At 39.3% G+C, this 12,886-nt stretch overlaps 1 protein-coding gene across 3 annotated transcripts in view; it reads right to left on the bottom strand.

The window, feature by feature from the left end:
• Window positions 1–10,733, bottom strand: part of OCRL (OCRL inositol polyphosphate-5-phosphatase) — a 50,212-nt gene extending 39,479 nt beyond the window's left edge. For 2 of the 3 annotated variants that reach the window (XM_043571624.1, XM_043571627.1), the window contains exons 1-4: window positions 10,519–10,733; window positions 10,178–10,257; window positions 5,462–5,541; window positions 2,656–2,694 (exon numbers count right to left, since the gene is read on the bottom strand). In XM_043571624.1, coding sequence (XP_043427559.1) covers window positions 2,656–2,694; window positions 5,462–5,541; window positions 10,178–10,257; window positions 10,519–10,557 — 238 coding nt within the window. In that variant the 5' untranslated portion in view covers window positions 10,558–10,733. The remainder of the gene's footprint in view (window positions 1–2,655; window positions 2,695–5,461; window positions 5,542–10,177; window positions 10,258–10,518) is intronic. The other variant, XM_043571626.1, reaches the window with a different exon arrangement.
• Between the last annotated feature and the right edge of the window lie 2,153 nt (window positions 10,734–12,886).

Here is a 12,886-nt window from a genome sequence, read left to right as displayed (position 1 = left end):
CTATCAAAACCAAAAAACAAAATAAACAGAACCCCCAAAATTTAAAATATATTTCTATAAAGTGGCTAGATAAAAAATAAATATCTAAAACTCAATAACTTCTCTATATAATAGAAATAAGCAATTAGAAAAAGATTCCACTGACAACAGCACTCAAACAAATAAAATGTACCATAAAATCCTTAACCTACAAATGTATGATATATATGAAGAAAACATAAAACGTTACTGAGAAATATAAAGAGGACCTAAAGAAGTAGAATGATAGACCATGTTCCTTGATAGTGTCTTAATTTTGTAAAGGAGTTAATTCAATAAAATTTGGCACATACCTATGGTGAAATATTAGTCTTTAAAAATCATGTTTTTAAATAATTTTAAATAACATGGAAAAAAGTTACAATAAAATATTAAATGAAAATGCAGGATAAAAGCTACATATAAAGATTCCAATCGTATTGGGGCATCTGGGTGGCTCAGTCGGTTGGGCGTCCGACTTTGGCTCAGGTCATTATCTCAGTCTGTGGGTTCAAGCCCTACGTCGGGCTCTGTGCTGACAGCTAAGAGCCTGGAGCCTGCTTCGGATTCTGTGTCTCCCTTCCTCTCTGTACCTCTCCCGCTCATGCTCTGTCTCTCTCTCTCTCAAAAATAAATAAACATTAAAAAAAATTTTGTTTAAAGATTCCAATCATACAAAAGTAGAAATAGAAAACTGGAAGGAGATACAATATTAACTACAGTGCTGATCTCTAGGTTGCAGAAGCATAATTTTAATTTGGTACTTTAAACTTTTCTAAATTCTTCAAATTGTTTATAATGAAGATATGTCTATTTCCTCTACAATCAGAAAAAAATTATTTTAAAATGTTTAATACCAACATGCAGATAATGGGAAAACACATATTTATGTTAAAATCAGGACTACAAACAAACCCAGGGCCTCCCTCAAGCAACATACTGTGTGCTTTAAAGGTTTATGTATGAAGCCCAAGAATCATGATAAAATCTTATTTCACTGCAAATATTACTAAATGGGCAGACGTAACAAAGGATTTTATTCAAGTGGTTACTGAACTATTACCTTGCTGTGATCCAGTAACTGGAACTCTGGACAGAACAACACATGGCTAATTTCTATGTAGGCAAGGCCAAAACAACTAATGCCATAAATGTTTATGAGAGAAAAAGCACAGCTCAGTTTAACTTTTTCAGCCTTAGATCAAATATCTATTTCTACAGCAAGAACAGGACATTTCAACATCTTATTTCAGCAGCAATGCCAGTCACTGCTGAAATGCCTTTGCTCAAATTTTGCTTTTTTAGTGTTGTTTCTGCCTTCTCCTTTCTAAGCACAGTAAGACAGAGATAGAAAGTTATTTGCTCTCTTGGATACCTGCAGAAGTTAGCAGCTGGGTTTATTTAGCCTTTCAGAATCAACCGTTAAGACTTCTAAAATCCATGACCAATGAAAAGAATAATAAAACCCAAACCAGAAAAAGCCTATCTAAACTGTTCAATACAAATTAATGGTGGCAAGTACAGAGACTGTTTCTAAACAAAGTTATGTATAACCCATAGCCCCAAGGTAAGGGCTAAGCCCCACTATCCAAGGACTCAACCAGGAGATAAGGCAACCACTTTGATTTACATTTATGTGATCACAAACTCTTTTCCATAGCAACCACAGACTAGTCAAGGTAGCATTCAAGTGCCCATTTTCTCCTCCCCATAACACAGTACAATTAGATGATAAACAGAGAACAGCTTGCACAGAAAGTCAAGATGATTTGCTTCAAACAGATAAAAATGAGAGAACTGAAACAGTGAGAAGGAAGATCATGTTCTTCCTGATAAAGGGATGCCTTGAGGGGATGGAGGTTAAATAAAAGACCAAAATTATTTTAAGGAAAAAAGGGTAGCTTGGGAAAAGCAAGGTATCTGGTACGAGAGTGACTCTATAGCCTCCCAAAATGATAAAATAAAGGAAAAAATTATGATTTAATATCCAAAACTAAAAAGCAAGTCAGAAAAATTTTAAAAATATAATAGCAGTTAAAATAAAAACAAAACCACTCATAAATCTTATGTGCTTTAAACATTTTCTGGCTCTTTCTGGAATTTTTAATTCCACAGTAATGATTTAACTGATGGCAAAAATACTGATGGCTCAAAGAAGTTCAGCATTAGACAAGCAGATCATATTTTCAACTTTTTAAAGATTCTTGCCAGCCACCTGCTTTTTCTTATGCTTAGCCTAAATGTTTTTGGGAGGACAATGCTAATTCACATGGCTGCCTTAAGAAAATGAAGAATAGAGGCACCTGGGTGGCTCAGTCAGTTAAGCTTCCAACTCTTGATTTCGGCTCAGGTCAAGATGTCACACTTTGTGAGATCGAGCCCCTTGGTGGGCTCTGTGCTGACACAGCAGAGCCTGCTTGGGATATTCTCTCTCTCTTTCTCTCTCTGCCCCTCCCCCACTCAGGCTCATGTGTGCCCCCCCCCCCCAAATAAATAAACATTAAAAAAAATAGAAAATGAAGAATACAGAATAAGACAGTAAAATAAAAATGTGCCAAAAAAGGTGTCTTGAATATAGTGGGTATTCAATTAAATATTTGTTGAACAAAAATGAACTCCACTCAGAAAGATACTCACTGTTTGAAGCTATATCAATCAAAAGAGTTTCTTCTGCTTCTGAGGGAAAAGAAGAAAGAACAAGATTAGGGAAGGGAAAACCATTCATTACAACTAAAAGAAGTACATGCCTAAGTAAATAACTGCTTCTCTCAATCACCACTCCTAGGTCTTACAATACATTTTACAAATCCTTTGTTTTTTTGTTTAGCATTTTTAAAAATGGATTTTGGTAGCACTAGGTTCTAAAGATTATGGCAATTCAACTAAAAGAAAACTAAACAAATAACTGAATGGAACAACTCAAAGCAAATCAAGCAATGACAATAGTAGGCAATATAAGAACATGTTAATTCAAGTGAAGGGGAGTTTAATTCCCCTCAACCAAAACATACTGACTTTAATATAATCTGTGTCATTTATTCTTTTTTTTAAGATTTTATTTTTAAGTAATCTCTACACCCAACATGGGGCTTCAATTTAAAACACTGAGATCAAGAGTCACATGCTCTACCAACTATGCCAGGCAGGTGTCCCTAGATAATTCTTATAAAAAGTCAAGAAAGTGACCCCAAAGGCCCAGAAGTGAATTATTTTCTTAACTTGGACCTAGTCTCCGAAAACTTCCAGCAATCTCCTTTCTTCAGCCTTTGCCATGTTTAGGATCAGAGAATACCTTCAGTTCCTTACCTTCAGGCTACAATTTAATACCTGGGTGGGGTCTACCACACCCAACAAGGAAGTATAAAACAGGGCAAAGCACAGTCTCTGTAGTTCAGAGCTCGGTTTTCTCCCCTCCCCCGGCTGTCCTGAACTTCTTTCCTTAGCTCCAGTGTCTAGATCCAACCCATCTCTTCCTCTTGGACTTCCCTGGATTTGGCCAACAGCACCTGTAAGACCCTCCTGGCTAGTTGAACTCTGAGTACTGACTCCTTAGGATTAGTCTGGATCTACCTTGGCCAGATGGAGTAGCCTCAGCCTTTTCTAGCTCCTTCAGAAGCCCAGATTGTATATTTGGCTGCATTATTCAGTTACTACAGAAGCTATGGTAAGGAACTAAGTAGTCTAATATTAAAAAAATAGCCTCAATATCCTTACTAGCATGATGAATCAACAGACAATAGTGAATCAGGACATAGTACTTTAAGTTCCCCACTGTTCTTCAGTAACTTTAATTCCTTAAAACCCAAGTATTTATAGACTTATCAAAATGGATGCACAGGCTGGGAAACAAAGGATGTGAAAACTCAAGGAGGTAGCCATTCTAGATTTGTTATGGGGAACGACTATGTGTGCACACACATATTTTCTTAGATTCCAACCTAACAATCTACCTTATATTTCTTATTAAAAACAATACTAAGAGAAAGAGAGTTAAAGAGACTGTAGAAGTAGTACAAAAAGGTAGAGGGTTAATAGGATGCGAAAACCTAAAGTTGTGTTCTTTAGTTTTTCTCCTCCTTAAAGGGCTAGGTATGTAATAAAGGGTACTACCCCATGAAAAGTAAAGTGACCACAGCAACTTACTATGGCAGGCAAGTGCCTTGTTCAACATGTAACTCTCACACAGGTCAGGCTAAACGGCTATTTCACTCTTCTACACAATGTGGAGACTGTTGTTTTTAATTCTCAATACAATGTTGTCTTAAAAAGTCATACCCACTTAGTATTTCTACTTACAGGAATAAATCCTAATATGAGATGTGCAAGAAGATTTATGTACAGAGATATTCATCACATTACTATTTAAACTAGCAAAAAATAACTCAAATGTCAAACACGGGAATACTTACATTATAGGCTATTCATAAAATGGAATAGTACACTACCTATTTATAGCATGGAAAAGCACTCATAATATGATGGCATGCAGAACAGACAAAAAACTACATATAGTGTGAGTTCTGCCCACCCTGAAAGTTACATGTGTAAAAAAAAAAAAAAGGGAAAATGTTATGTGTTTGTTCCTGAAGGATGGGAATGTACTTATTTTCTGTTCTTTCCAAACTTTCTACAGTATACATATTACTTCTGTGATAAAAAAAAGTTCAATGTAGTTTAAAAAAGAATCCATGCAAGGTAAGATTCAAGTTTTTCAAGAAGCTACAGCTGATACAGAATGTTTCTTTCTGACAAAGCCAATGAACCTACTGGAAACATAATGCGTTTGTTCTCTAGTAATCAATTTTCCTTCTAGAGCAATGTGAGACGACAGAAGCAACACTTCCCACACAAAGCTCCCAAATTTTGAGTCTCATTGTAGCAGATGAAACAACAGATTTTCTGTTCTCTGTCCCCAAATTTGAGGGCACGAAGCCAAATATGTCCTCTCTGGAGTATGATTCACCAACATCAAGGTCTGAGAATCAGCACAATTGAGTGTAAGGTATTAAAATCTGGTAAGACATGTTGCCAAATGTTTTAACTTCAAACAGTGTGGGGAGAAAGTACTGAATGTGTGTGAATCCAGTGACCTTGATACTTTACAATGAGCAGTGTGTTTGTTAAACCAAGAATGTCATTTAAATCCACATAGAAGTCCATAAGAATAAAAGACTACCTACATAGGTAAGAGACTACATACATCTCTAACACCCAGCCAGGGAAGCAGGTGAGTCTATACATATTTCAGTATAGCCCTTCAGCACTCATAGACAAAGTATTTACCATGTTCTCAATGGTAGCTTAGTAATGTTATCACTTTATGCAAAGACTAATACATTTCATTTTATGTGCAGTGACATATTTAAATATGTATGGTATTAGACAATGCAAGAACGACTAAGGAAAAACACTGTAAAACTAGCTAGGCAATTAAAGCTAGTACCTTGAACGCATCTAAAGTGGCTATTTATAGGAATGATATCTTGAACATGCTGTTCCTTCTCACGCAACTGGATTATTAACCTAGGAAACAGAAGAAGGCATCAACGAATGGCTACTGAAAAACCCAAACATTTAACAACAAAATATACTGCTGTGTTGTTAAACAAATCTGGTCCATATTTATTAGACTTACTATATCTCATGTTACTTACTATATCTCATATATTTCCTGGATCTGAGCATCATGACAGTGAGATATCACTCGAGATCTAAGAGAATGTTAGTGACGATCAGTATCTGAATACCCACACTGTCCTATGCCATAAAGAATATATAATAGTCTATGTCCTAAAAACAGCTTACAATCTCAAAAGCAAGGATTATAGTGCATACACCTTCAGAGTATGTATACTAGAGCAAAGAATAGCTAGGTGTGAATGCCATGAAGGCAGACTTATGATTGCATTTTCACCATAGTATTTCTAGCAACTATCACAGTGCTTGGCACATAGCAGTCACTCAAGTTTGCTGAATAAGTGAATTAGAAATTTCATAAATTAGCTTTCAGATTATATTCCTCTGGCTTTTACCAAAGAATGGCTCTATCTCTTCAAAAGACTATACAGGTTCATGGAGAAGTAAGAAGAGGTGCCCAGCCAGCTGGATCAGTTAACATAACCTGTGACCAAGGCAGCAGATATCACAACCAGTGCCTTATATTCCTTGTGTTTTACTATGGTTTCCAACTTCATGCTGGTATTTCTAGGTAAATATAACTGATTTGGCCTCCCAGTATGAAATGAAGGACTTCTAAATTCCTAGGTACTCCTGAAATATTAATTTTCATTTACTGCTTATCCTTAGTGGCCCAGGATCAAGGTATGACCTACTGGTAAAACGACCATTCTGAACATCTCCTAGCTTCCCCAAATCAAGCAGTCTTCAGGTGGTTCTTTTTGCCAGGAACACTCTTCTATTCTTTCCGAGACCCAGCTCAAATATTACCTCCTCTTTGCAGCTTTTCCTAATTCCCCCAAGCAGAAGCAGTCCCCTTTGTTTGGTCCCCTTTGTTTGCCCCTCTACTAGAGCATTTACACCCTTCATTGCAGTTATATTTATTTCCTTCATTGATTTGAGCTCCTTGAAAACAAAGACCCTATCATATTCAGTTTGCCTCCTGCCTAAGAGATGCTCAATAAATATTGGTTGAATCAATGAACCAGTTTCACTAAGCTATAAACAGAGATAAATTTCTAAATATAATTTGTTCAACCTGACATTAAAAAATGTCATTGTTCTGAAGGGCTTTATTTCTAGTTTGATGTCTTCTCAGGGGCTTGTTTTAGCTTTTTGAATTTTTTTCAAATGTATTAACTTTAAAGGAGATCACATGGGGAAAGGAATTGCTCAGATAGAACTAAGGGAAATAAAAGTATTAATGCTGTCTTTCTGCTCTGATTCTGCATGCCTAATCTGTAGGGGTTCATATTTTAAGGTGACTAGAGGAATATGGGGCAGGCTCCTTTCAATGTGCAAAATTCATGAGTCAAGCAGAGTCCTATAAACCCAGATGGAGATCAGAAACTAGATAAAAAGCAAGAGTGAAGGAGGAAGAGCTTACTTTGGGGAAAATGAACACAAACCAATACAATCTCCAAGAAATGACTAAAAAGACAGTGTTTGATATTAGCAGTTAAAGCTTGAACTAGGTTGTACTGTTAAAAGCCCTCACAAAAGGGACAACATAGATGGACCTTGAGGGCATTATTCTAAGTGAAATAAGGTAGAAAAAGACAAATATCATATGATCTCACTTATATGTAGAATCTAAAAACAAAACAAAACCAAAAAACCAAAATCATAGATACAGAGGATAGGTGGTGGTTAGAGGTGGGGGGTAGGTGAAATGGATGGAGGGGGTCAAAAGGCTCAAACTTCCAGTTATAAAATAAATAAGTCATGGGGATGTAATGTATAGCATGGTGACTACAATCAATAATACTGTACTGTATATTTGAAAGGTGCTAAGAGAGTAGATCTCAAAAGTTCTCATCATAAGAAAAAAATCTGTAACTATGTATGGTGATGGATGTTAAGGAGCCTTACTGTGGTCATTTCACAATATATACAAATATTGAATCATTGTGTTGTGCACTTGAAACTAATATATGTCAATTATATCTCAATTTAAAAATGCAACCTCCCTCCAAAAAATCCATCACAAAACAAAGATCAACTTGGAATTTAAGTCAATTCCACAATATCTACCATGTGTTAGTCACTAAATAAATTGTAGCAAGAACAGGGTTAAGAATAAGTATAAAAATTCTTCTGGAGTTCATGGCTGGCTCAGTCAGTAGAGCATACGACTCTTGGTCTCAGGGTCATGAGTTCAAGCTCCATATTGGGCATGGAGCCTACTTAAAATTTTTTTTAAAAAATTCTTCCTAAATGTAATCATTACTTTCAGAACAGAAAGATGAAAAATAATAGGTGTATGACAAAACAATGGAAATTAGAACTTGAGTGTTGTCAAACAGAAAACAGTAACAAATTTTGAATGCAGACTCAGCATTATCCTAGGAAATACTTTGATTTGTTCAAGGAAGGTTAAAGATGAAACAGGTTGCATCATAATCCAGTCTCCTTGAAAAAAACCCTTATTTTCAATTGTAATTTTACTCTCTCAACTAAATTTCTCCTATTGACAGCAGGTTGACAGCAGGAACTACAGTACTAAATACTAAAACAGACTTCAAGTTCTAGAATAAAAAGACCAAAGGAAAAAAGTTGTGAGAAGAGCCCAAGTCAGAGAAGGTACCCATGAGACAAGAATGTGAGGATTATAGATGGTATGACAATAGTCGGTATCTCCAATAAATGATTTCAAAAGAAACTTCTCAAACGGTGTCATTCTGAAATGTTACATGTGTTCAAATCTCAGGTATGCTACTTCCTAACTATGAACAAGTGACTTAATCTCTCTGTGCCTCAATTTCTGTATCTAGAAAATGGGGGTGATGGTGATAATATCACAATTTCACAGTAACCCTGACATGAGGGTTAAATGAACTAATTCATGGAAAGTGCTCAGAAGAGTACCTGGCACACACCAAGCCAATTAAGTCTCAGTTGTTGCTATACCCCCTTAACTCAAACAGATATGGAACATAAAACTTTCATTTCTTTGTGGAGAGGACACAAATAGAGCTATCACTCCGAGTTTACCAGTTCTCCTACCACATGAGGCAAGATAGAATGAGGCATTCATCTCAAGGCCAGCTGCTCACTCCCCTATTAGCTAACTAGAGCTCCAACCCTATCAAACCAAGGAACCATATCTGAGGCTGTGGTCATCTCAACAATGTAGCTATTTTATTTAATCCTCAAAACATTGTTTTTACAGAAGAGGAAACCAAGATGTAAAAAATTTACTGATTTATTCAAGGGTCACATCTCTCCACCCCATTCTAGCCTTTGGAAGTGGCAGTGGTATTCCACTTTTCAATTCACTTTTCTGTTGAATTTACTATTCAACTGGTCTTTCAGTATTTGATGAAATCTGGGGAAAATAACATCAATTTACCACATCAACAGAACTGACCAAGCAGGACCTAAGGAAGAACCACTTCATAGGCCCTGCTGTTGTCCAGTTAGAGTGGCAGCAAGAGTCTCAAGAAAGGGCAGGCTAGGTCAGTGGGAATTTCTTCTGTGTAAATTCGACAGCATAGACCCAGACTGAGTCTGTAAGATCTAAAAGCAGGGACCGAGAAAAATTGGCCGAATCCAATGTTGGGAGAAAGCAGGATTTAAAAATCACCGATTTTTAAACTCCGATGTCAAGAAACCAACAGAAGACCCAAGGGAGGTGAATTGGGCACAGAGCGATAGGGCCTATGCTATGTATGTAATGGTCACCATGGATACTTTTAAGATGAGGCATTAGTGGAAAGGGAGTGAGATCAGCAGCTATAGTGATAGCTTATCAAAATAATCTTTTATTCAACCAGTCAACAGTATTTACTGAGCTCCTATATATGCAAGGCAGAATGGAAAGTAACACACACTGATACAGTGCCAAATGCTGTTTATATTTCTACACATTTCGTTACTTTTTCTAACAGTCAAGTCAATAAGTGAGGCAGTTACTGGCTTACACTAAACCATTACTGAATTAATGAATATGCCTGCAAGCAAGTGAAATAAGGGAGTAGGGCGACAGGAAGAACCAGTTGAATGGGTTAAGAAAAGGCACTTCTGTAAGGTTAACAACGCAGCTCTTCTACAACACTTTTACTTTTTGCAAACCGCTTTTGCATTTATTTATTATTCCACCAGTTGCAACTTCAAAGTCTATAAGGTAAGGCAGTTAATGTTTTCATTTGACCGATGAGGACACCAAGGCCCAGAAATCATTGTTGACTTGCCCAAGGTTACACAACACATGCCAGTTGCAGAGGCAGGAACTAAAAACCCAGGCTTCCTGCTTCAACGCCCGCCTGTTGAGTCCTTCCACTGAGCCACACTGCCAGGAGCGACCTAGCGGCTTGAGAGTTGGGGACAAAGCCCCATGGCTACAGCACTCACACTTCACACCTGGGCCTGAACCTGTTGCCCACGCTGCCTCAGTGGACGGAGAGTGGGCGGCTTGTCGCGGTTTGGGGTTAGGAGGTAATGGCAGGCTCCCCTCCTCCGTGGGAATCAGGTGGTTACTTACTCATATTGCCCGTTCCTTTGGGCTAGCGTCAGGAAGCAGGGCTCCCGGAGAGCACCCTTCATCTCCATACCCTCAACAGTATGTGGGCGACAGTCAAGGGTCTCCTCCAGAAGCGCGGCCGGGGAGGGGTGGCGCGGTGCGGGGTGGAGGGAGGCTCCCGCCCCTCTGCCCGCCCTCCTGGGTGCCCAAGGCATCGCCTCCCGCGCCGGCCCCCCTCCTCGGCTCGGCTCTGCCTCTGAGTCCGACCGACCACCCACCCCTCTGCCGCGTTCCGCAGTCCCTCCGACCCCCGCCCCTCCCGCCCTGCGCGGCCTCCCCTCCCCCTTCCCTCTGGTGGATACGGCAAGGGGCTGGGCTCCGACCGGGAGCGGCGGCTCCATCCCGGCGGCCTCCGGGCTCAGTGGGGCTGCGGCCTGCGGGCGGATCCCACCGCCCTTGGTTGCGCGCTGTTTGAGGAACAACTCCGCGCAGAGCACCGGGCACCGGGCGCCGGGCGCCGGGAGTCGGGAGCCGGGAGCCGGGAGCCGAGCCGAGAACCGAGAGCCTGACCCGAGAGAGAGCGGCGCCTTGCGCCCCCGTCAGTTTTCCAGGCCGCCGCAGATTTCGCCCCCTGCGGCCAACCTGAGGAACTGCAGCGAGAGACCGACGGACGCGGGCGTCTCTACCAGGTCCAAGGAGCAGTGCGTTTTAAATGCTGCCTGTGACACCAGAATTATTCTGTGGATTTTGAAGATTGCCACAGAAACAAAACACAGCCATACCTGTGGGAAAACTCAAATATGTTGGGCCAATAGGACCCACATCATCCAGTAAAAAAAAATCCTTATTACAGTTAGAACGCGCCGTGTTGGTTAATTCTACCTCTCAGATGTTCTCCCCTTCCTCTTCTTCCTTCCACCACCGAAATCGTCGGACAAATCCTCAAAGCTCAGACCTTTGCTCTTCCTTTGCACCCCCTCCAGGTCATGTCTAAGCAGACAACGACCAAATACACTTCCCTTAGCTCAGACCCCTTGCCTAATACACCCCATCGTTAATACCGGATGATAAAACTAACTCATCATTTCACACTGCCACTCAGGCTTGAAACTTCGAAGCCATATGCTTTCTTCCTCTCTCCTAATTTCTCTGTATCTAATCCGTCAACAAAGGTTATTAATATTTTCTTTGGAGTTACTTTCAGATTCCTTGTTTTCTCCCCATCTGTACCACCATTCACTTTGTTAGCTCTTGTGATATCTCCTTTGATCATTTTACTCTGTTGATAATCATAACAACATTCTTCTCAGAGTAATGTTTCAATTGTATTTTTTACTTGTTCAAGAATCTACACTGGACTAAATAGCCAGACTGATCTTTTTTTTTTTTTAATTTTTTTTTTCAACGTTTATTTATTTTTGGGACAGAGAGAGACAGAGCATGAACGGGGGAGGGGCAGAAAGAGAGGGAGACACAGAATCGGAAACAGGCTCCAGGCTCTGAGCCATCAGCCCAGAGCCTGATGCGGGGCTCGAACTCACGGACCGCGAAATCGTGACCTGGCTGAAGTCGGACACTTAACCGACTGCGCCACCCAGGCACCCCATAGCAAGACTGATCTTAAATCTATAGTAATTAAAACAGTGTGGAGTGGAGCTGGTCAGACCCATAGAACAGAATACAGAGCCCCAAACAGACCCACACATATATGGAAAGTTGATATGCAACATATGTGGCATTTCAAATCAATGGGAGAAGAATGGATTCACTAAATGATGCTGGGACTCCTGATCATCACTATAGAAAATAATAAAACTAGATCCCTACCTCATACCATAGAGGAAAATTTCAATCCCATGTTGATTCAAGATCCAAATGTGAAAAAGCAAAATTTTACAGCTTTCCGAAGAAAATAGGAGAATATCTTTATGAGCTGGGAATAGGGAATGAGAATGGCTCTTTAAGACACCAGATAGTGCAAACAATAAAGGAATCAATAGATACATTTAACTACATTAAATTTCAAAATGCATGTGCTTCAAGACAACATAAACATGTTAAAAGACAAGCCACATACTGGGAGAAGATATTTTTGATGCATATAACTGACAAGGATAACCTACGAAGTTCTACACTTCTACTTGTCATCATCTTACCTATTTCTCTCCCATCACACTCTGCAACTCACTCTGCTTAGTCACACTGCTCCTTGTTATTCCTAGAACTTTCTAGGCACACTATTGCTACAGGGCCTTTGCACTTGCTGTTTACTCTGCCTGGCCTCTCACCTCCTTTGGGTCTTTGTTCAAATGACACATTCTCAGTGAGGCCTTCCTAGACATCTTCATTTAACATTGCAATTCAACAATCTCCTTATCCATTTCTACTGAAACATGCAGCTTCATTCATCTTTCACATTCATTTTTCCCCCCATAGGATTCATCACTATCCATTATCCTATATTTCACTTATTGATCTTGTTTATTGTTTACCTTCCTCCACTAGAATATAAGTTCCATGAGGGCAGAGATTTTGTCTGTTTTGTTCATAACTGCATTCCCAGCACCTACAACCATTCTTGGAACAAAGTATACACTAGAAAAATATTGATTAAAGTAATGAATGAATTAGTGTTCAGAATGTATAAGAACTGCTATAAATCAGTGAGAAAAAGAAAGAAACCTGGTAGAAAAATTGACAAAATATATGAATAAGCAATTCATAGTCAAA

The sequence above is a fragment of the Prionailurus bengalensis genome, chromosome X (genome assembly GCF_016509475.1).
Source record: "Prionailurus bengalensis isolate Pbe53 chromosome X, Fcat_Pben_1.1_paternal_pri, whole genome shotgun sequence".
NCBI classification, from domain to species: Eukaryota; Metazoa; Chordata; class Mammalia; order Carnivora; family Felidae; genus Prionailurus; species Prionailurus bengalensis.
Note: the sequence above shows the minus strand (reverse complement) of the source record. Positions and strands in the feature narration are given on the sequence as shown.